General features: G+C 59.7%; 2 protein-coding genes across 2 annotated transcripts in view; one reads left to right on the top strand and one right to left on the bottom strand.

Moving 5' to 3' along the window:
• The window catches only part of DSTYK (dual serine/threonine and tyrosine protein kinase), a 36,263-nt gene extending 29,591 nt beyond the window's left edge, over positions 1-6,672 (bottom strand). The window contains exon 1 of the mRNA XM_027695042.1: positions 6,549-6,672. Within this exon, the coding sequence (XP_027550843.1) occupies positions 6,549-6,672 (124 nt within the window). The remainder of the gene's footprint in view (positions 1-6,548) is intronic.
• TMCC2 (transmembrane and coiled-coil domain family 2) lies at positions 6,634-23,723 on the top strand. The gene is made up of 4 exons (XM_027695310.1): positions 6,634-7,162; positions 20,498-21,432; positions 21,708-21,843; positions 22,519-23,723. Exons 1-4 carry the CDS (start codon positions 6,671-6,673, stop codon positions 22,828-22,830), a joined length of 1,875 nt encoding a protein of 624 aa, XP_027551111.1. The 5' UTR covers positions 6,634-6,670; the 3' UTR covers positions 22,831-23,723.

Here is a 23,723-nt window from a genome sequence, read left to right as displayed (position 1 = left end):
AGTGACGGTGTAGAAATGGCCCCGAGGCTGCTCCTCCTGGGCCTTCGGGCTGGGTCCGGTCAGGGAGGAAAACAAGTTCCGCGGCACCGCAGCGCTGGCGGGAGGGAAGGAGGCGATCCCGAGGGAGGGAAGGAGGAGGATGGGGCGGTCCCGTGGGAAATCGGGCGGAAAATTCCCGCGGGTTTGGAAGCAGGAGCAGCTCCAACCCCCCGGCTGTTCAACAGGGTCCCGCAGGCGAGGGCACGGTGGGGTTTCATCCTGCAGGGATGGAATTCCCTGCAAGAAAACCCCTGGAACTTGGGGGTTTCCAGGTGCTGCAGCGGCCACGGGTTCGTAGTGGTGACACCCGTGGTGATCACACAGTGGTGGTCCAGAGGTGCTGCTTCCACTCCCTGGTTTCAAAAAGGCCTGGAAAAAGTGGGAGATGTCCCTTGGCACCCATGGGCAGCCTGGGATGCAGGGTGGAGTTCCCTGCTTTGGACACCCCACCCGACTGCTCGGCCTAGAAGGTCTCCCCAGTGCAGTCAAGGTCACGTGGAAGCCAAAAAGCAGGTCCAGGGCTGCCAGTGCCTGCAGGCATCCCTTCCAGACAGGCACCAGGGATTAAAACCCCTGTTCCCACAGGAGAAAACTCGGCTGCTTTAAGCACAAGAAGCCCTGTGGCTGCAGGATGTGACACATGAGGCCTTTCCCTCCATGTCCGAGCAGCAGCTCCTGCTCCCGAGGCTGTTTGGGATTTGCTGTCGTGGGGTACAAAAAACAGCTGGAGGGGAGAGCCCCAAGCCAGGGCAAGGCACACCCATGGGCTGTGAGGATGAGGAGGCCCTGGCACAGGTTGCCCAGAGAAGCTGTGGCTGCCCCTGGATCCCTGGAAGTGTCCAAGGCCAGGTTGGATGAGAACCTGCTCTAGTAGAAGGTGCCCCTGCCCGTGGAACTGGATGAGCTTTAAGGCCCCTTCCAACCCAAACCATTCTGTGACTCTGTGACTCTGTGACTCCATGATTCTGTTCTCCATGGGGATGTGGAGCTCAGGGCCATGCAAAGCTGGGATATCCTCACCCTGAGGAGGCTCAGCTTGGCTTAGCCAGGGCAGTGTTTCCCGTGCACATCATCCCTCAGCATCACCCCCGTCCCTTCTCCATCCCACCCGGGGCCCTTCTCACCTGCACAGAGGGTCAGGAAGGGGTGGGAGCGTGGGGCAGATGGCTGTGAGCAGCACCCCAAGCATTCCTGGGTCGGCACATCCAGCCTGGAGCTGGAGCTCCGGCGGCTCCGCAGCCTCACCCCGCCGGCAGCCCCGGCCGTGGCCAAATGCCCATTGATTTTATCGACCTGAGCGTGGTGCCCTGCTGCAGGTTTGCTTCCAGTGCTCACCTCTAACACGCCTGGAGCTCAGCAATTAATTACCTGCATGGAATAAATTCTCAGACTCGCTTCACTGGGCAGAGCAGACGGGAAGCTGCGCCCGGGAGCCGCCCGCAGCTTCCGTGGGGCTCTGCCACAGCCACCACGGGCAGCCACTTCACCTCCTGCTGCTACAATTAGGGGCATCTTTAGTACAATCTGAGAGTTTTCCCACCCCAAACCCCCTCTGGAGCTGCACAGCGGGGTGGTTCCACAGTGGGGTGGTCCCTCTGCTGTGCCCAGGCTGGCGCGGTGCCACCCACCAACCCGACAGCCTCAGCTCCCCGTGGAGCAGTGAAAACTTTCCTTTGCTGCCCAGCTGAAGATGGATTTGAGCTGGCAAGCTGGAAACAACAGGCTGCCTGGTGTCATCTCCATCCCTGAACCCCGGCAGATGCGTGGCAGCTCTGCCTTCCCCAGCCCTGCTCTGCCAGCAGCGAGGGCTCCGTTAGGGGAAAAGAGGGGAAAAAATAAGTTCTGGCAAGGAGCAGGGCTGGTGTGTGACACAGAGTTCTGCTCGACAATACAGCAGGTGGCAGAGATGGCTGTGCTCTGCAGCAGAGGGACTGGAGCCATGCAAAGCACTGCAGAAGGACACATCCAGCCTCTCGTGGTGTCCCAGCACCACTTGGTCCCACTCCCACTGTCCCCAAGCACCTCTGAGTGTTTCCCCTGGGTCTCTCTCTTGTTCTCCCCAGTCTGATCTGGCCAAGGGCTGAAAGTTGAAGCCTGACATCATTCCCATCTCCAGTTTCACGATCCCGGTCTTCATGGCTCCTGGCTTTCCTTCCTTTGAACCCGAGACCCAAGATCAGCAGGAATCCAGAGGCATTGGCCTAAGCTCTTCCCACTCCTCAGGGCCTGATCCAAACCCCACATCCATGGACAAAATGCTTCCCCTGGGCTTTGTGGAGCTGGGGAGCCCCTCCTGAGGAGGAGGGAGGTGAGGGACAAGGGGAGGCCCCACCACAGGACTTCACTTCCCAGCACTGGGAGCGATGGGGTTGGGACAGGGGTGGCTGAAGGGGATGGAGTGAAACATAAACCTCCCATTTCCTCCCACTCAGCTGGTTTGGTTTTTTTTGGAGATCCCAGGGGATGGATGTGGGGGTGGAGACCCCTTGATGGGATTCATGGCAATGCCAGGAGGACGGGGAGGATTCCTCCTCTCCATAAAGCTCACCAGCCCCTATTCTAAACCCTGAGCTACATTTATATTTAATCCTGGGCACGAACAATTTTCCAGGCATATTTTGGTGCTGAAAGGACACGGCCAAGGTGAGCTGGCTCCCCTGTGGCTCTGGCATGGATGGAGCTGTTGTCAGGCAGCGGAGCAGCTCAGCCCCTGGAGCAGCCACATCCATCACCTCCCCGGGGCATCGCCCACACAAAGCTCTGGGGCTGCTGGCAGGGACCCCCGGGGGTCTCTCCTGCACCCCAGGACCCCCTGGCCCCTGAGGGAGGGCAGAGCATCCCCCCAGGCAGGGTGTTCCCTGGAGTTTCTGCCGGGAGGGGAGGCAGCGTGGGGCCCTCCTGGGAGCTGCACTGGCATCCCAGTGGGAACAGGCTGGTGGTGGGGTGGGCTGCTCCACGCCCAGCTGCCTGTGATCCCACATCTGGTCCCCCCAGGATCCCCATCCTTGCCTCCCACTGGATTTCAGCCCTCAGCATCCCCCCAGTCCGTTGAGAGGTGACAGCCACGGGAGAGGCGGCCATGAGCTGCACCGGTCCCCCAGGAGCACATCTGGCACATCTGGCTCCTCTCAGCACCAGCAGCAGAGATCTCACCCTGGAAATGTCACCTGGGATGGGGAGCTCGGGAGGGGTCTGAAGCCCCCCACACCTGGGCAGCGAATTCCCTGTTTTTCGGGAAGAGGCTCCGGGAGCTGCCTGTCACTCCAGCGTGTCGGTAGTGCCTGAACCAACATGACTAACGGTTGTCACATGTCTGTTCCCTCCTGCTGGCCCCGGGAGGAGCAGTGTGCGTGTGGGGGAGTGCCTGATTTGCAGTTTTAGAACAGCTCCACGTTTGCCTTGGCGTTTTTTTGGCAGCAGGAGGAGCGGCGGAACGGGAGCTCGGGGTGCTCTGTGGGGTGGGGCTGAGAGGGGCAGCGGGGCTGTCACCCCGTGGGGACAACTCTGAGCCTGTCCCCCAGCCTGGCTGGGGGGTGCTGGGGGGTTTTAGGACCCCCTTGGTGGGGATCCAGAGGAGGATCAGCTGGAGGAAGCAGCAGGAGGACTGGAAACCCCACGCAGGGAAGAGCAGGACCTGTTGGCTCCTGCTGCTGTTTGGGGGCTGTGAGATGTGTTCTCCCCTATCCAGGGGGGGAATGAACCCCCTGTGCCTTAAAATAAGGAGTGCTGAGGGATGGGATGGGGTGGGAAGGGATGGGACTTCCCCTGTGCCTGTGCAGTGCTTCAAAGAGTCCCAGAGTCTCGGCTGGAGCCTCTGGGCGGGCCAGGGATGTAAATAATTAATAGTAATAATAACAATTGAGCAGGATTTCGCAGCATGTGGCCGTGCTAGAAGGTCATGGCAACAAGATCCCCTCCTTGTGTGTCTGTCTGAAAGCCGAGTAAGAGGTTTGGATGTCGGGGCAGAGCTGGAAAACCATTTAGGGGGAAACTGGGAGGTTTCAGTGGCAGGAACACCGGCCCTGGAGAGCCACAGTGGGCAAGGGCAGCACCTGGCTCTCCCATGGGATATTGCCAAAGGGCAGAGGCCAAGACAAAACAGCCATGCAAGTCACAGTTTTCCTGCAAGATATGTTGCTTTGGGTTAAAATGGGTTTTTTTCCCAGCTCTTCTCAGTGCAGGTGGAGCAGGGGCTGCTCCTTTGAACTCCACAGAAACAAGTCCCCACCACCAAGCAGGAGACCCTGGCTGCATTAATGAGAAAGTCCAAATAAATACAGATATTTTGGCATTAAAATCAGTGTTTCACAGCTGTCCACACTGAGAAATTAATCTCTGTATCCACTGCCTCAGTTATTATTATTTTGCTGTTCCAAAAGCAGCCCGTGCAGACGCTCCGTCCCGAGCCACGAGTGGTCTGGTGCCAGAAAAATGCCTCTGCTTTGGAAGTGCAGGAATTTCCCAGAGTAACAGGAGAAAACAGAGTTTTTACATCAGCAGATTCTCTGCAGAACCACCTGTTTGTGGCCACCACTCCCAACAGCTCCATGCAGACAAACCTTGAGCTCTGCGAGCCATGTGGGTTCCAGCCTGGAGCAGCAGGGCTGGGATTCCTCTCTTTGCTTCCCTCCTCCTGTTTTTTTTTCCATGCCTGCAGAGCCCCTGAAAGGTCCTTTCAGGAAAAACTTGGAAAGGGCCTGAGGAGAGTTTGTTTTAAAAGGCTCATTTCAGTCAGGTGGAGCTGTTGGACCAAAAACACCTGAGGGCTTCTGGCTCCCACCTCTGCTGTTGCTGCTGGGAAAACCTCTTCTCCTTCCCTGCCAGCTCCACTTTTATGTTGTTTTCATCACCCTCGAGGAAGGGAGTTGGTTGTTTCTTTTCACTTGGACCTTCTAAAGAGCTGAGTGTGCCCCTGAGGGTCTGCCATGCCCTCGAGGGGAGAAATCTGGGGGTTTAGTGTTATTACCTACCTAATGCAGCCTCTGTTTCCATAGAAACTCTATAAATAGAATAAAAATTTAAATCACTATTTTCTCAAGTAGCATTTCAGCTGCCGTAGATTTATTATATATTTCCCAGGAAAAACCAAAAGGGTGGATATTCTCCTCATGGATGGCTGAGGGGAGGATTAAAGGCTTTGCCTGCAGAGTTTAGTGACACGGGAACCTCGTTGCTGGTTCCTTGTCAGCGTTGCAGGTGGGATAAGAATTAGGATTTGGACCTTGTGGCTTTAATATCTGGGATTTTTTAGGAGAAGGAGTCCTTTCTGTATGGCTGTGAAATCCTCCTCAGCCTGCAGCTCCTGGAGGTCGTGTCTGGGAACATCAGAGCTTTTCCAAAATCCCGGAGCCTTTGCCAAGTGCTCCCAGCTCCCGCTGGTTTCCGAGCAGGAGCTGCTGTCACGGGAACCAGCGTCCCTGGGGACGGTCCTGCCACAGTAAATGGGAGGTGAAGTGGCCCAGGACGTCAGCAGGGTCGGGATTGGCATCCTCAGAACAGGGGAATGCTCGGCTTGACTCCAAAGTCGAGGCAGGGAACAGCAGGAACAGCAGGGCAGCCCCGTGCCCTGTGATCCGCCGGGTTCCTGGGGCTGCTCGGGGAGGGGAGAGGAGCTTTGGATGTCCCAAGAGCCTTTCCTTGCTGCCTGGCAGCCGTGATGGAGCAGGGATGGGGGGATCTGGGAGCCCTTTGGAGATGCTGGAAGTTGCTGCCCACGCTGCTGCCCCCCTGGCTGGGCACACGGTGCAGAGGGCACGCGGCCAAAACCTCCCGGGGATGCAAATCTGGGCGATCCAGTGGCTGCAGGGAAACCTGTGCGGGCTGTAATCGGGAGCAGGATCTGTTCCACCATCCATATTGCATGACTGCAGCGTGGCCCTGGCCACCCCCATTCCCGGGAGCCCTCCTGGGAACAGCCCTGTGCTCCGTGGGAATGGCAGTCCCAGCCCTGGGAGAGGAACACCTCAGGGGCTGCATTTGGTGGCACAGGGCCCTGAGCTGTGGTTTTACCCTCATAGGCAAGGCAAGGCCAGCCTGGACCATGGAAAATCCCATGGGGAAAAGCCCCCCACCCCTCCAATCCTTCCTGGAGCAGGTGGCTCCTGTGAGGCTCCAAAGCTGGGAGTAACCTTGGCATTCCTAGTGAAGGAAAAGGCTGCTCCATGCCCTCTGCCTGCGGGGTTGGGGTCTCTGTGCAGCATGTTGGCTCCAAACTCTGAGGGTCTTTCTGCTCTTCTTGCTAATTTAGGGGTAACCAGGGCTCATTGGAGACCCCCTGTCATGTGGAACGCTGGTGGAATGTGCACCTGAGCCCTCCCGAGCCACCGTGCTCAGCCCTGTGCGCCAACAAACGGCCACTGATATTTAGGATTTTCCATGGGTGTAAGTGCAGCGCTGGCAGCAGGGCTCATTCCCTTCTGCAGATCCCTTGGGGACGGCCTGGGGGGTCCCCAGAACCCTCCAGGAGCTCTTTTTACCCCCTCAAAATCGGGACCCGATTTCGCTCCCACGCGAAGCTCCGTCCCTCGGAGCCGCGGGCGCCGTTAGCGGGGCGATGCCACGGCAGCCACGGGACTTGTTCTCCTCTCTGCCCCCTGTCCCACAGAAAATCCAGCAGCTGTCCGAGGGCTCCATGTTCGGCCACGGCCTGAAGCACCTGTTCCACAGCCGCCGGCGCTCGCGGGAGCGGGAGCAGCAGCAGCAGAACCCGCAGGACTCGCTGCCGCCGCCGCCGCCGCCCGGCGCGTCCGACCACGAGTCCCCCGACGAGAAGGAGCGTTCCCCGGAGATGCACCGCGTGTCCTACGCCGTGTCCCTGCACGACCTGCCCGCCCGGCCCACCGCCTTCAACCGCGTGCTGCAGCAGATCCGCTCCCGGCCCTCCATCAAGCGCGGCACGAGCCTGCACAGCGGCGGCCGCCGCGCCAAGAGCGGCTCCCTAGAGCCCCAGAAGGGCAGCCCCCACCTCGGCCGCAAGGCCCCCCAGGACAGCGGCCTCACGGCCATCCTGCATCAGCACCAGGGCAGGCCCAGGTCCTCCTCCACCACGGACACTGCCATCCTGCTGGCCGAGAGCGGGGCCGTCTACCTGCTCACCGAGGACACCGAGGGCCTGGCCGATAAGGTAGGGCTGTGGGGCTGTGGGAGGGAGGGAGCTGGGGGGGCTCAGCCTGGGCAAAAGGAGGCTTAGGAGGGACCTTCCCACTCTACAAGTCCCTGGCAGGAGTGGGGAGCCGGAGGGCAGTCAGGCTCTCCTCTCAGCAACAGGACAAGAGGACACAGTCTTAAGCTGCTCCAGGGGATGTTTAGGTTGGACATTGGGAAGAATTTCTTTGCATAAAGGGTGATTAGACGTTGGAATGGGCTGCCCAGGGAGATGGTGGAGTCACCATCTTTGGAGGTGTCCAAGGAAAGGCTGGACGTGGCACTCATTGTGTCTGGGTGACGAGGTGGGGAGAGGTCACAAGTTGGACTCGATGATCTTAGAGGGCTTTTCCAACCTCAGTGGTTCTGTGATTCTGTGACTGTCCCCGGGCTGGGGTGAAAACACACTGCAGAGCCAGGGGAGGGCTGGGTGCAGAGCACCCCAAAGTGCTGCTGGGATGAGATTGTCCCTCAGGACAGGGATGGGTGCAGAGCACCCCAAAGTGCTGCTGGGATGAGATTGTCCCTCAGGACAGGGATGGGTGCAGAGCACCCCAAAGTGCTGCTGGGATGAGATTGTCCCTTGGGGCAGCGCTGGTGGCACCAGACAGCAGATGGGAACCAGTCGGGTCTGGAGCTGCTGGAGTTGATGCTTCTCTTGTGGGGAAGTGAAGGCAGGGACATGCACTGGTCCGATTCCCAGAGAGGGATTTGAGGGAAAGAAGAAAGGACCTGGCAAGAGCTCTGTGCCAGTGGGATGGGACCCCTGGCACGGGGTCTGAGGGGATCCTGGCAGCCCAGTGCTGGGCACCTGTACGGGTTGAGCTGTGAATTGTCCCATCCCAAGTGATTTTTGAAGCAGTCCATGCCGAGCTGATGGACAGGATGGTGTTTCCATCTAGTGTTTAGTGCCATTAATTAAGAACCAGCCGAGATTAGCCCAGCAGGCACACTGAGCTCATGGGGCAGGCAGGGAGAGGTGCTCCAGGAGCTGGTGGGATTCTCCATGTTGGCTTCTCTCCTTGGCCTTTGGAGCTCAGGGGGTGTCCCACTCTAAAACTGCTCTCTGCAGCCCTGAGGGCTAAAAGTATCCTTCTTTTTTTTTTATAATTTTCGTGGAAATACCAGCCTTGAGTTGGCAAAGCTTGGCATGAGGAGATGGGCAGGCAGGCTCTGGCATCCCACGGGGGCTCCTACTGGGTGGCTTTGTCAGGAATAGCTGTGTCATGGGATGGCAAGGACTGGGCAGAGCTGCCAGCGTGGGACAGCAGTGGGGTGTCAGATCCATGTGCTCCCCCAGGCAGTGGCACCCAGCGGGTGCAGGGGATGGGAGCGATGCTTCCCACGCGCCCCCCACCCAAACACTCCTCTCTGCTTGCTCTCCTAGAGGGAGATCTGACCTGGAGACTCCTGTTGCCCTCTGATCTAATGGAAAAAGGCTCAACCAGATAGTTTTTCTTTCTGTTTCCCCGGGCAGTGGCAGTGCCAAGCTGCAGCTGACGCTCATGGTGTGCGGTGGGTGCCAGCCCTGCTCCCCTGCCACCTCCAGGACGTGGGAATCTGGGCCCAGAGGATGAACACGTCATTGTGTCAGTAGCCTTGCAAGAAATGACTGTCCAGGTCCTCCTCTGCCCCCTCCAGGTCCTCCTCTCCCCCCTTTCCTGTGTGCAAATCAGGGCACTCTGACCCTTCCCCGCTCCTCCCCGCTGGAATGTTGAGCCCAGATCGAGGTCCCACGCAGGGGCAGGAGCAGCAGGTTGTTAATCAGAGCCAAAATTTCTTCCCTGTGGCCTGTGGCATTGCCTTGCAAGGAGCCCAGTCCCAGTGAGCCCTCTGGGGTTGTGGCCAAAGCTTTGATCCCGCTGGGACAGAAGCACCCAGAGGGAGGTAAGAGCAGAGCAGGTCCGTGTCCACTCCCAGGGCAGCACAGAAAGGGGATGAATAATTAACTGCATATGACACAAAGAGTAATAAGAAGAGAGGAGATACTGGGGCCTTTGTGAGGCAGTGGAAAAATAACCTATTTAGAGAAACAAGAGCTACGTGATATTCTCGTGCCGGATTATTTTTCCGTAGCCCTCAGGAGCCTCCTGCCCGCAGCAAACCAGCTCCTTTTCCTCAGGGGTGACTGGTGTGGCCGTGCCCTGGGCTCCAGCACCCCCAGGAGGGGGGGTGACACTGAGCCAGGATTGCTTGGCATCACTCCTGCCTTGTCCTCAGGGATCTGACACCTCCTCCCTGTCTCACCCTCAGGGGCTCCTGGGAAAGGGCGATTTCTCCCCCCAAAAATGTCATGCTGGATTTTCCCCCCGTTGCATAAGGAGCACACTCTGGATGAATCCCTCGTGGGATCCCTCAGCAAGTGCCTTACAAACAGCTAGTGATTTTTTTTCCCCTTTTTTTCTTGATTAAGTTCCTGCAGTTCTCCCTTTTACCTGCGCTGGCTCCTCACCCCGTGGTCCCTGATGGCACCAGGCCACCTTCCACCCATACAGGTCCTGGCACACACAGTTCTTCCCCCCTGAACCCCTTAATTCTCCCCAAGAGCAGCTTGTGGTGGCAGGGAGCAGCTGGGGTGGCTGGAGAGGGACTATGGAACAGTCTGGGAATTCGGTGGGTGCCAGTTCCACTGGGTGCCAGTTCCAACTGGCAGTGTGTTTTCCAACTCTGTATCCCAAGAGGTGCCTCCTGTGCCCCCCTGTGCCACCCTGGGGAGCAGTGCCAAGGGCTCACCCCCACCCGGGGCCAGCAGAGGACTGTCCCCTGTGCCACACGCTGGGGACAAGGCTTTGCTTTGCCGGGTGATGCCCACCTGGAGCGTGTGTTCTGTGGTTTCCCCCACCCCTTCCCCAGCCTTCCACTCCCCCTGTGCCCACCTCGTGCGTGCGGGTGCGTTTGGGATGACTCGGGTGAGTTTGGGATCACTCGGGTGAGTTTGGGATGATTTGGATGAGTTTGGGATCACTGGAGTGAGTTTGGGATCACTCGGGTGCGTTGGGGATGACTCGGATGAGTTTGGGATCACTCGGATGAGTTTGAGATCCCTTGGGTGAGTTTGGGATCACTCAGATGAGTTTGGGATCACTCGGGTGAGTTTGGGATCGCTGGGATGAGTTTGGGATGATTCGGGTGAGTTTGGGATCACTCGGGTGAGTTTGGGATCAGTCAGATGAGTTTGGGATCACTCGAGTGAGTTTGGGATCAGTCAGATGAGTTTGGGATCACTCGGGTGAGTTTGGGATGACTCGGACATCCCCTGCCTCCTGCTGGCAGCTCGGCACCGAGGGTTTGGCTGCCGGCGCTGCTCCGGGAGCCCGTGTGTGTCTCTGGTTTGCGCTTCGGGGGTCTCCGCTCACCCGCGAGCTGCGGGAGCTGCGGGTACCCAGGGCCGGGAGCATCCCTGGATCCCAAACCCCCCTCCCCTCCCGCCTCCCGCGGCTCTCCCGTTGGGCCGAGGCGGCACGTTTGGGGCGCACATCGCTGTCGATGTGTGACAGCGGCGGGGCCGGGGGGAGGCTGCGGCGGGGCCCGCGCGTGGCGGCGGCGGCGGGAGCGTGCGGGAGCGGGAGCTTTCTCCTGATCTCCCTAATCCCCGCGCTGGTGACCCGCCAGGCAGGGGCGGGCACACGGGAATTACCGCCTGGGACGCACGACGAGGCCCCGGCGCCGGGGGTTGGTTGGGGAAGGGGGGTGTCTCCCCGCAGCCCCCCATCCCCGCGGCCGGCGGGGTCTCCCCGCAGGCTCCCGGCGGGTCTCCCAGCCGAGCTCCGGTGCTGGCGGGGCAGAGCATCCCGGGGGGAGCCTCGCCCCCCGCGGGGCCGCCGGAGCTGGAGCGGGGCGGCCGCGGGGTTCTGTGCCTGGTGCTGCCGGGGGGCTGCGCGGACGCCTGCGGAGACTGCGGGATGGTCCACGTGCAGGTGAGCCCCGCCTGGGCACGGGGGGTCCCGCCGGGGGCGGGGAAGCGGAGGGGCCGGTGGCCGTTAGAGGGCGGCGTTACCGCAGCGCTGCGTCCGTCCGTCCGTCCGTCCATCCCTCCCTCCCTCCCTCCGTCCGTCCGCGCGCGCTCCCGGCCGCCTTCTCCCCGCGTCCCAAGGTGGGGGGGGGTCCATCACAAGTGTCGCGAGTGCCGGTGCCGGACCCGCCGAGCATCCCCCGGGGCGTGCGAGGGGCCGGACCCCGGTCGGACTCGCTGCCCTCGGTGTCCCTCGGCAAAGTGACAGCGCCAGCTGCCACCGCTGCCCGTGTGGCCCCCCCGGGCCCCTCCCGCGGCCGCCTTGGCCTCCCGGAGCAGATGCTTGTCCTGTGAGACACTGGAGGGACGGGGGGAGCAGGGGGGCTTTGTGCCGTGTCTCAGCTTTGGGCTCCCGCCGGCCGTGAGCCACACTTATTTAGGGGATCACAACCCAAGCGGGCTGTTTCCCTGCTCCAATCTCCTCTCCCCACGGCCCTCTCCCTACCCCAGCCCTGCAGGAGAGGGTCTGCAGTGTCCTGGGGCTCTGCCTTGCAGGGGGGACCTGTCCTTCCACCCCCAGCCCCGCTGTCCTGCTGCCTCAAGGGCACCAACTCTCCGGACACAGGGCGGGATTCATCCCGCTAAATTTAGATTCCCCCCGGGTCAGTGGCTATATCAGGGCCAGACGGATTACAGGCAGCAGGGAGAAACCTGGAATTCCTGGGCACCCCCCCCCGGGGTGGCTGTGGCCCGTGGGGGCAGAGGGGTTTGGGGTGGCCAAGGGGGCTGTGGGACGGCTCAGCCTTCGCCGGGGCAGCTTGGGGATGGCAGGCAAAGTTCACTGTCCCTGCCCTGGCATCTGCTCTCTGGCACGTCCAGCTCGGCCCTGGGCTCCCTCCAGCCCTCCTGGCATCCAGCTGCCTTCAGTTCCAGGGGGAGGATGGGGTTTCTCCCTCCTACGGCTCCAGTTTCCCAGGACTGGTCTCAGTCCACAACTGGGACGGGGACTCTGCACAACCCACCTGTGGTTGTCCCCACATCCACCCCAGGCAGAAGTTTCCCAGGCAGGGGGTTTCCCTCGTTCCCTGCCTCAGTTTCCCCAGCTGGGAACCGGAGCCAGCCCATCCATGCATCGGTGAAGTCTCGTGCATCTCTTCGGGAGGATTTGCTGGCAGAGGCAAAGCACATCCTCCCCTCCCACCCGAACTCCCGGCGAGTTCTGGTGTTAAAATCCCAGGGAAGGAGGTAAAACAGGCCAGTGGTGGTTTAAAGCTGCCCTCCCTGCAGCCCTCAGCCCCACACCTGGGCATCCCTTGGGCACCTGGATCCCGAGGGGGTGAGCTGGGAAGCACCAGGGTGCGGAGACCCTACAAGTGCCCAGGGTTTTGAGGGGGAATTACTGACCTTGGCTGCAAACTGAGCTCCCACCAGGCCATCCCAGAGCTGGAGGTGTGAGAGCTTTTGTGCCCAGGGGAGCTCCCACCTCCTCCCCACCTCCACCTCCCCACGTGTGGCAGGGGAATGAGTCTGCCAGCCAAGGCAGGGGGGGTGGTGGGAACTCGTTGGTGCTTCCAGGAGCACTTTGCAACAAGCAGATAATAGCTGGGAAGACAAAGGCAGGCGAGATTGCTGCTTAATTAATTCAGGCAGAAGAATATCAGACTGTGGTACTGATTCACCCCATGCTGAAGACACCCTGTTCCCCAGCCTTGCTGACATATGGCTGCTGATTCCAGCCCACCAGCAGCTCCTGCTCCCGGCAGGCAGCGCTGCCAGCGCCACGATCCCGTGGGATTTGGGGTCTGCTGGCGCGTGGGATGGATGCCCAGGGCGCAGGGTTTGGGGAGCAGGGTCCGTGTCCGTGTGCTGGGATGTCTCCCGGCCATCCCTGCGATGGGATGGGGTGTGATGTGTCATCCTGACCCTCCTGAGTCAGGATGAGCAAAGCGGGGTCCTGCCTTGGGGCTCCTCACCTCTCCCTGCTTCCCCCTCAAATCCTTTGTGCAAAAGCTCCCAAAAAATCCCTCCTGGCTGCACAAACACCCTGTTGGAGGTGTGGAACCCAGCTGCTGGTGGGTTTAGGGCTGGGTCATGACTGCTGGAGCTCCCAGGGTTATTCCCTCCGGCAAAAACAACAGCAGGAATTTTTTTCTAAATATTCTCCAGGGCCCTGAATGGCTTCACCCAGGAGAGCTGGTCACTGAATCATCCCTGCAGAGGTGTGACCTGCAAGCCCAGGCCACAGGGGACAGTCCCCAGCTTGGAGGGTGTGGTGTGGAATTAGGGGACACTGGGATCTGTGTGGGGTGGACGGGCACAGAGGCACAGGGACTTCCCAGGGGAGGATCCTGGGGTCTGCCTGTCTGTCCTTCTCTGGGTGCCACGAGCCCCGTGGGATGAGATTCCCGCTCCTAGGCAAGGACTTGGGATGTTCAGGGATAAGGGGTGAGGAGCAAGGTGGTACCTGCAGGAGAAGGCCAGGCTGCTGCTGGCAAGGGTGGAACTCTTGGCCAAGGAGCCACTGGCTTTGGACACCAAAAGCACTTGGGAATGTGATGCTGAGGAGCATCACAGTGGACTGAGCAGATCTTCACCTCTATCACCATCCTGGCTCCTGGTAATCCATACACAGCTTTCCCAGCCTCGTTGAGGAGACTCTGGTGCAGCTCAGATGGTTTTCCTCCTGTTTTCAGTACCTGCTTCCCTACACTAAGCCCAGCCCCAGTCCCAGCACAGCCCCAGCCCCAAATCTGCCACGTGTTCGTGTGGTACCATAAGGTGACCCATCTATCTCTTGGGTGAGATGCTCAGACCAGGAGTTTGTGGGTGGATCCTGCCCCGCTCAGCACCAGCACACACCAAACCTGCTGGGATTTCATGGCCATCCAGGGATTTTCTTTCCATGGGAGCCGGGGCTTTTTGGATATTTAAATTTGCCTCTTATGGTCAGGCCTGAAAAAACAGCTGCTTGCCACTAAAGCAGTGAACTAAACCTAAAGCAGAGCTGGGGGTAAGGACAAAGGGGAGTCTGACACCAACCTCTTGGGTAATTCTCTTGCAAAACCACCACCTTTCCCGTGCCAGCAGGGGTTTTGAATCGTGTGGAAGGGAGTCTGTGCCCCTGGGAGGGGAAATGCTGCACCACTGCTCCCCCTGGCTTTGCTGGGGCATTAATGAGCGATGCTGTTGCTTCTGCAATTATTTGTTAACCTTCCCCTTGTGCTGGGGAGCTGAGGGCAGGTGGTTTCCTAGGAATCCAGCACCTGAGATCCCCAGTGAATCCCCAAAACGCTCTCCAGGTCTCGCTGCCTGCACAGTCTCACCCTGAACATCCCAGCCTTTATCAAGTCCTCGCTCCATCAGCGTCCTCTGGGGAAATCCATGTTCCTCTGTCCTTCCCCAGGCCAGGGACAGCCCAGCAGGTCAGGCAGGGTTTGTGGGGGGCACTGCTGGGTGGGCTGTGTCACAGCACCAGGGCAGGGCAGTGCCTGGCAGCCCCAAAAACCGCTGAGGGAAGCAGATGGGTTTCGGGGCCAGCCTTAAAGGAGGGAAGTGGAAAGCAGATTTCGGAGCAGGAAGGGTGCTTTGCACAGTGTCCTGTGCAGCTGGGTAATGTTCCTGCCCTGCTGAGATGGCAGAAGAGTGATGGGAAGTGACCTCTGACTCCTGTGCTAAAAGGAGAAGTGATGCTATGGGAGATACCAACCCTGAGCTGACCGTCCCTCGTCATCTGCCCCGTGTCATGCCCGAGGCATCCACGGCCCGAGGCTTGGCCAGGCTGCTAAATCCACCCTCTGGGCTCAGGGGGACGGCTGAGGAGCAGTGCCAGCCCACGGGAGACACTCTGCTCCTGCCCAGGCTGGCGAGGAGCCCCGTGTGCTGCCAGCACCGTCCCCGTGGGCAGCGCCGCGGCGTCACCGCGGGCTCCGGCCCTTCCCTGCAGCCCTGGAGCGTCCCTGCAGCACCAGGAGGAAGCTCTGCCCCATCCTCACCCTTCCCCAGCCTGGCTGAGCACCACATGGTAGGCACAGCTGGTTTCTGCTCCTGCTGGGTTTAATTTTCCGGGGAATCTGCTCTTCTCTCTGTGCCTGTCGGGATGGTCGGTGCCGGTGCCGCAGGGGTGGGAGCCCGGGCTGGAAGTGGGCAAGGATTTTAGTTGTTGGTGTTGAGCTGTGTTGTTGGCAGCTTCACATCACAGATTGGGCCGTGACAGGCTGCTCCAGCTCTGCCTTCTCCCTGCTCCTGGCACCCAGTGGTGCCCGGAGAGCTGGAGCACAGGCACCGGTGCTGGTCCAGGAGGGCCTGGCATTGCCCAGGTCTAAAGCCCCACAGCTCAGGGTGCAGCATTGCTCTCCAGCTGCACTTGCAGGGCACAGATGGCTGTGGGACAGCCCGGGAGGGGATGCAGAGCACGAGGCTGAGCAGTGCTGGGCTGGCTCAGCTGTGGGAGCAGCACAGGCTTCCCCATTACACATGGATCTAGGTCACGGTCAGCTCATGGCTCCGGCCTGCTCCGCTCCACAGGCGCCTGCAAATACTCCCTAAGCTCTTGTTGCCTCGTTGCTTTTTTTTTTCTTGAGGAATAACTAAAGCAGAGAGCTGCAAGGGAACCAGTCCCAGTTTGGCTGTGGCCACGGTGGGTTTGAGGTTTCAGCATCAGCAGGGCTTTGGTCTGGCACAGCTCTGGGCTTCAGTTCTGCTTCCTTCAATCGCTCTTATCCAGGCCTGATCCATCAACCCTGCTCTGTGCAGCCCCACAGGTCAGGGATGAGTCAAACACTCAAGCTCCAGGTCCCCTTCTTGCCCAGGAATTTCCCTTTGGCTCCTCAGCAGCTCTGCTGGCCCAGGAATAAATGCAGTGCCCAGGGGGTGACTCCAGACTGCCACTGGCTTCTGCTTTACCTCAGCCTGTGCTCGTCCCTGCTTGCTTTTCAGACATCCCATTTAATATCTTTTTGAATTGCACATGAATCTCCAACACCTATATCTGGTCAGCCAGCTGGGTGTGTTTTCTGTGCCTTGCACCTTCTCCCATGGCAGAATCGGGTCAGTGCCTTTCCCTCCACGGGACAGGACAGATCCAGGTCCATCCAGTGCCCAGCGAGGGCCAAGACACCTCCTGGTCCTGGTACGAGTGGCTGGTTCCCATTTAGCTGCCTCAGGCTGCCCAGCTCTGTGCAGAATGACTGTGTTTTCCCTGTGTGCCTGTTCCACCGGGGTTTTTCCCTGATGGATGCCCTCCCCCTGCCTCTGCCAGGCTGTACGTGCCGCTCTGTGACACAGCAGATGCCAGGAGCCCGTCCCGACCCCCTGCGTCAGGGCCCAGGCAGCGTATGGGGCTGGAGGCGTGTGAATATCCCGGCACGGGGACGAGAGGGGGGTTTTGCGTTACAGCCCTGAAAAGCTCCAGTCGCTGGGAGCTGTAAACAGCTCCGGCAGATTTCCTGAGTCGGCAATCCCGGCGGAGCCATCGCCTCCGTCCCCGCGCTCCCCCAGCGCCCGGGGCCAGCCCTGCCGGGGCTGCAGGGGGGTCATCCTCATCCTCCTCCTCCTTCCTCCCTGCTGCTCCCCCAAAACTTCTCTGCCGTCAGCTGCTGCTTTCTCCCCGGCCATGGCAGCCGGCAGTGCCCGGGCATCGCTGCGGGGCGCGGGGACACTGCAGGGACACGGCCGAGCCACCCACGCCAACTAACCCCGGGGCACCCCAGCCCTGCCCGCCATGGAGGTAGGTCCTGGCAGCTGTTTGGGGTCCGAGTGAGGCGATGGGGAGGATGGTGATGGGCAGAGAGACCCGCGGGGGGGGTTGGGTACCTCCGTTCTTGGCGCGCGGCGAATGGAACCCACCGGGGCCGTGCCGGGTGGGAAACTCCTCTGGGAGCTGAATCTCTGAACGTGCCTCCCTGCATTATGTAAGAAAGATGGTTCTCAGGCTGGTAAATCAGTGGAGGCAGCTGCTGCCAGCCCGCTGTGCCCATCCAGGGATGGCACGGGAGCAGGGAGCGGGCAGGGCACGGAGGGGGACACAGGCTGCCCGCCTCGGGCACTGCTGCAGGCTCCAAAGCGGGGTGAGAAGTGTGAGTCAGGGCTCCTGCTTCTATTTTCAACAGCTGTGGTGGGTCTGGTGGGAATAACAGCTCTGCTCCGGGAGGCTGAGGGCTGGGAACGCACGTGGGGATGGGGACAGGGACACTCTGGGTGTCCCTGGTGACGCTGGGCAGCCGCCGGCTCACAGGATGCCGTGCTGAGTTACACTGATAAAGTGCTCTGGGGAAGAGGGGCCACATTTGATAACTGCCCCAAAATCACCCTCCCCACGTCCACTACCCACCTGCATTTCCCTGCTGGCCGTGGCCTCTCCCCCATGGCTTTCCACAGCCACGAAGGGACCCAGACACGGTGACACCTTTGCTGTGGAGCTCCCTGCGTGTGCCCTGCATCCAACATCCCTCAGCAGCCCAGTGGCACTTGTTTTCCCCATGCCTGAAGGTGCACGTGGTCCTTCCCACGGGCCGTTGTATCCCAGCCAGGAATCACAGCCACACTTTGCAGGGAGAGTCCTCGCTCGGGGGGGGGGGGATGCAGCACGAGCCGCGGCATTAACTCATCCAACCGTGCTTCCCAGTGGGCTGGAGGGCTTGGAAAAACAGAATAGTTCAGGGTATGAGTAAGTGCCTCGAGAGTTTCGCTCTGAACTTTGCAATAATTGTGCAATTTCTTAAGGAGGGGGTTAAATCCAGCCAGGGGGGTGTGCAGGGAGACCCGAGGCCGTGCTGGCCCTGAGCTCCTCACCTGCCTGCTGGGCTTCCCTCCACCAAACCTGCTGCACCAAAGAACCCAGCATTGCATAATTGTGCCAGGCCATGGCCCTCTAAGTACTGTTTGCTCAGCTTATTAGCTCGAGCCTTTTGCATATCTCAGCTCTCCTGGGCCGAGTTCTGTTGATAAGAATAATTTCCCTCCCTGCGTCCTGCATTCCTCCCGCATCCCACATCACCCCCGGCTCTCCCCTCCGAGCCTGCCTGGAAAACAAGTGCTGGAAAACAGCCCTTTCATTTTGATGTGCCTACCAGAGGGCTTTCTGCATGTAGGGAAAGTGTGGCTTTTAATAATCCCCCTGTTAAATCCACTGCACAGTCATTTAGGCTTGCTGGGATTTAGCAGGCAGTGTCTGTTAATGCTGCAGAGATCTGTATTGTGGGGTTTTTTTGGTTGTTGTTTTCAAAGCAATAACCTGATGTGCCTTTCCTATGATCTGTCCCGTGTCTGAGAGAGAGCAGGGGACAGGATTTCATCCCAGCCCTGTCAGCATGGATGGGCAGCACTGGATCTGTGCAGTTCACCACCCATCCTGCCCCTCCCTTCCCCCTGTGCTCCCAAATACAATCCCTTGAATAAATCCTAGAATCCCAGAATGGTTTGGGTTGGAAGAGACCTTAAAGATCATCTTATTCCAACCCCCTGCCACGGACAGGGACACCTTCCACTAGCCCAGGCTGCTCCAACCTGGCCTTGGACACTTCCAGGGATCCAGGGGCAGCCACAGCTTCCCTGGGCACCCTGTGCCAGGGCCTCCCCACCCTCACAGGGAAGAGTTTCTTTCCACTATCCCCTCTAAACCTACTGTCTTTCCAATCCAAAAGATTGGCTTTACAGGGGTGATTCCCAAACCTTTCCCTGTTTGGAAACTTCCCCCCTTGGCTGGCCCAGCCGGGGTTTCCCGTTTCGGTATCTCCGGACCTGCCTTTTCCTCTGCTGGGGGCAGTTTTTCCCTCTCTCTCTCCACAGAATTGCACATCTGGGCAAAAAGTCTGTTTCCTGCTGTTTCTAATTTTTGCCTCTCGATAAGAAACCAAAGCAAAACCCTTTGTGGAGGGCCCAGCCTGGCTGAGTGGCTAAGAATAGCCTGGCAGCAGGGGCTGAAAACTCGGCAGTTAATTTGTTGGGAATTAATGTTTATTTAAAAATCGCCACTCCAGACAGTGAGTCCAGCTGGGTTCTGCCTTTTGCTCTCATCCTCCAGCCCGTGCCCCAAATTACAGAGTGGAGAGAGACCAAAAGCCCTTGGGGAGGGGGCTGGGGCTGCTCCCAAGGAAGCTGAGAACTCCAGATGAAGTTCCAACACCCCCAGACTCCCAGCAGGACAACAGGAGAAGGAGGAGATGCAAGTGAATAACAGGAGGGCAATGTTGGCTCTGGCTTTTCCAAGCCCCCCTGGGGACCTGCTGCAGATGGGAATGTTCACAAGCAGCATCTTGAGAACATTCCTCCCTCCTGCACCCGGCATTTCCTGGAGATAACACACTCCTAAGCAATGATCTCGCAGCATTATCCCTATTAAGGGGTCATTCGGGGAAAGTGTGATGGAAATTAGAAATTATTCAGGTCTGCCAACAGTATTTAACTTTCAAGCAGCTCTTAATTAGAAGCCAGGAGCCATTTATACAACCAGGGAGGTTTTGCATAAGAATCTGCATATAAAACCCAGCAACTGGAAAGATTTAGTGATTTATTTTTTTTTTCCCCCCCAAGTGGCCAAGCAGCAAGTCCAGGTTGGAGAGCACGAGGCAGGACCTGGGTTGCAGTCCAGGCCCTGCCAGTGATTTTAAATGTGGCCTCAGGCAAATGATTTCCTCTCCCAAAGCTCCAGTTTTTTCCATATGTAACATGGAATTCAGCATTTGCCCGAATTTTCTGGGTGGCAGCTCCTGTTTCCGAGAGGAGTTTGGCATTGCTGGGTGAGGAGGATTGGAAAAGCAAGCAAAGGAATCCCTGCACTTGCAGCTCTGGGATCAGGAGCTGAGCCCAAGTCACCCACAGCTCGGAGTTAGGGCAGAGTTTCTCTTGGGCTGAGCTCCCGGGTTTTAGCTCCAGGCTAAAAGCCAGGCTGAAAGGAAGACTAAAATACCTCTGGGTTGCTCAATCCCTGTGCTCTCCGCTGCTTGGGTGGGAGGTCTGCTGATGGGTTCCAGTTGTCCTCTCTCCTTTCCCTGGCTGGCAAGTCCTGCAGCACAGAAAGGCAGGTCCCTGTTCCCTGCACAGGGCAGGGGCAGAAAGTCAAGGCGAGCTCCCGGTGGCAGCAGATGCTCCTTGGTGAAAACCCAGCCCTAAATCCCTGATTGTTTGGCTGCTGTGCTCCCTCACTGGTGTATTCCCGGGATGCCAGCAGGGGTGGTGTGGCTGGGAAATGTTCAACCAGCTGGAAAACAACCCAACACCTTGGAAAACAGCCCCACACCTCGCTGTCGCTCTGGTTAACCATTCTCCTGCCCAGCTCGTCCTCTGTTCTGTGCCCCCTGTCCCCTCCCCTCCCCGGGGTGTCTTCTCCCTCCCCTGAGCATGACCCCGCTCTCTCTTCTCTGGCAGCTGGACAAGGGGGACGTGACCACTCTGAACCTGCCCCCGGGCGCCGGGCACGGCGACGCCGACGGCACCGTGTGCCTGGACGTGCCCGATGGCACCCCCGACCCGCACCGGACCAAAGCCGCCATCGAGCACCTGCACCAGAAGATCCTCAAGATCACGGAGCAGATCAAGATCGAGCAGGAGGCGCGGGATGACAACGTGGCCGAGTACCTGAAGCTGGCCAACAACGCGGACAAGCAGCAGGCGTCGCGCATCAAGCAGGTGTTCGAGAAGAAGAACCAGAAGTCGGCGCAGACCATCGCGCAGCTGCACAAGAAGCTGGAGCACTACCACAAGAAGCTGAAGGAGATCGAGCAGAACGGCCCCTCCCGCCAGCCCAAGGATGTGTTCCGGGACATGCACCAGGGCCTCAAGGACGTGGGGGCCAACGTGCGCTCCAGCATCAGCGGCTTCAGCGGCGGCGTGGTGGAGGGCGTCAAGGGCGGCCTCTCGGGGCTCTCCCAGGCCACCCACACGGCCGTGGTGTCCAAGCCCCGGGAGTTCGCCAGCCTGATCCGCAACAAGTTCGGCAGCGCCGACAACATCGCCCACCTGAAGGACACGCTGGACGACGGGCACCCCGAGGAGGCCTCGCGGGCGCTCAGCGGCAGCGCCACGCTGGTGTCCAGCCCCAAGTACGGCAGCGACGACGAGTGTTCCAGCGCCACGTCGGGCTCCGCCGGCGGCAGCAACTCCGGCGCGGGGCCCGGCGGGCTGGGCAGCCCCAAGTCCAACACGCTAGACAGCCACCACAACAACTTCGACACCATCCTGGAGGAGCTGCGGGAGATCAAGGACAGCCAGTCCCACCTGGAGGACTCCATGGAGGACCTCAAGGCGCAGCTGCAGCGGGATTACACCTACATGACGCAGTGCCTGCAGGAGGAGCGGTACAGGTAGGGGTGAGGGGGGGGCCTGTGTCGCCCAGGGTGGCTCTTTGGGGACCGTAAGCCACCGTCCTGGGCTTGCCCAGCTGAGCGCTGCATTCCAGGGGCATGGAACGTCCCCACTGCCCTCCTCACTGCCGGACGTGGAGGATCTTGTGATGTTTTCCCTCAGCAGCCACAACCAGGGGAGGGTCGGAGGGGCCAGGTGGTGTCCCCAGTGACAGGGAAAGGAGGGCAGAGGGGTCTCAGGGAGATCTGCCCAGCTCAGTGCCCCCCCTGCACAGGTACGAGCGCCTGGAGGAGCAGCTGAATGACCTCACGGAGCTGCACCAGAACGAAATGACCAACCTGAAGCAGGAGCTGGCCAGCATGGAGGAGAAGGTGGCCTACCAGTCCTACGAGAGGGCACGGGACATCCAGGTAGGGCAGGGTGAGGGCTCAGCCCCCTCGCTGCACCCTCCATCCATGGGGAGAGGGAGAGACCCCGGGCTGGGAAGGGGGAATCCCTTTTCCTGGCACCCTCCAGGTGAAGTTCTCCCTGTGACGTTGTCACAGCAAGAAGCAGGTAACTAAACCATGTCCCCAAAACCATAGAATGGGTTGGATTTGAAGAGACAGTAAAGATCATCTCATTCCACTCCCTGCTGTGGGCAGGGACACTTCCACTAGCCCAGGTTGCTCCAAGCCCCGTCCAACCTGGCCTTGGACACTTCCAGGGATGGGGCAGCCACAGCTTCTCTGGGCAAACCTGTGCCAGGGCCTCCCCACCCTCCCAAGGAAGAATTCCTTCCCAATATCCCATCTAACCCTGCCCTCTGGCAGTGGGAAGCCTTTCCTCCTTGTCCTGTCACTCCCATGCCCCTGCAAAGAGGAATCCCAGCAAGTCCCTGCTGTGCTGGTGTCCCCGGGTGCTCCAGGCCAACACAGTCCCCCTGTCCCAGTTTGGCTCATTTTCCCTGCTGGGGTGGATCCTGCCAACACCCTCCAGCCCAGCCAGAACAAAACCTCCCCGCAGCAAGGTCTGGGAGGGTGGGACAGGCACCGAAATCCCTGGGGGAGGAATCCCTGGAGCCGCTGACCCGCCGCCCCTCGCAGGAGGCCGTGGAGTCCTGCCTGACCCGGGTGACCAAGCTGGAGCTGCAGCAGCAGCAGCAGCAGGTGGTGCAGCTGGAGGGGGTGGAAAACGCCAACGCCCGGGCCCTGCTGGGCAAGTTCATCAACGTCATCCTGGCCCTCATGGCCGTGCTGCTCGTCTTCGTCTCCACCATCGCCAACTTCATCACGCCGCTCATGAAGACCCGCATGCGCATCCTCAGCACCGCCCTGCTCGTCCTCCTCCTCTTCTTCCTCTGGAAGCACTGGGACTCCATCAGCTACTTCCTGGAGCACGTCCTGCTCCCCAGCTGATCCCGCAGCTCACGGGGGGGGGCTTCCCATTTCTCGCCGAGGAGAGGGAAGGAGGGCACGGGGGGTCCAAAAGCCTTCGGGGTTGTTTCTTCACGCGCTGCTTTCCCGGCCCTCAGTGGCCACCTGGAGTTGGAGTTGGGATCCCTCAGTCAGTCCTCTGGGGTGTTTGGGGAGGGTGGGAGGGGGAACGAGGAGGAGTTTTGCAAGATGTTTTTGGTTTATGGGGCGCTGGGTTTTTCTAGGGGGGTTTTGGATGGTTTTTTACCCCGAAGTCTGTGGGAAGGAGATCTTCTGCAGGGCTCTTCAGGTGGTGGTGGGAAGGATTGAGCTGGACCAAGCCTGGCTCCAGGAGAGCTTCCTGCAGAGAGAGGAGAGGGGTTAATTGGGGCTGGGTTTTCCCTTTCATCCTTGACGACCAAGGTGGCGAAAAGCTCGGTTCTGGGATGGAGCGAAAGCAAAGCACGTGGTGATGGAGAAAGCGGGTCCAAGGCAAACACAGCAGGACACACACGTCCCACCAGCCTCTCCCGAGCCCAGCACAGCCCAGCCAGGACAGAGCAGGGCTGTGACAGTGTCCTGGTGTCCCCACAGGGGCTGGGCAGACACAGGGGACCCGGTGCTGCCGACGGCACCGGCACGAGCGAGATCCCCTCTGCTGGTTTCATTTATTTATTTCCCAGTTCTTTGGCTTTAGTTGATCCAATCTCTTCAGGGACACCTGGACTTTCTGGCATCACGCCTCTGAGTTCTGCAGCCTCTGCCCCGTGTCGTGTGTGTGTGCGTGTGTGCGGTTTTTAATTTAATTCCAGACTCTGTTTCCATTTGTGAATCAAAGCTGGTGGGGCTGGGGAAGGGGGAGCAGCTGCCTCCCAGCCCCACCCCAGAGCACAGCA

The sequence above is a fragment of the Neopelma chrysocephalum genome, unplaced genomic scaffold (assembly GCF_003984885.1).
Source record: "Neopelma chrysocephalum unplaced genomic scaffold, ASM398488v2 Primary Assembly neopelma1_100, whole genome shotgun sequence".
NCBI lineage: Eukaryota > Metazoa > Chordata > Aves > Passeriformes > Pipridae > Neopelma > Neopelma chrysocephalum.
Note: the sequence above shows the minus strand (reverse complement) of the source record. Positions and strands in the feature narration are given on the sequence as shown.

Coding starts and splice junctions, on each gene's coding strand:
- TMCC2 (XM_027695310.1), top strand. CDS start 6,671: ATGTTCGGCCACGGCCTGAAGCACCTGTTCCACAGCCGCCGGCGCTCG. Junction 7,163..20,497: donor CCGAGGGCCTGGCCGATAAG/GTAGGGCTGTGG, acceptor CTTCTCTGGCAG/CTGGACAAGGGGGACGTGAC. Junction 21,844..22,518: donor AGAGGGCACGGGACATCCAG/GTAGGGCAGGGT, acceptor CGCCCCTCGCAG/GAGGCCGTGGAGTCCTGCCT.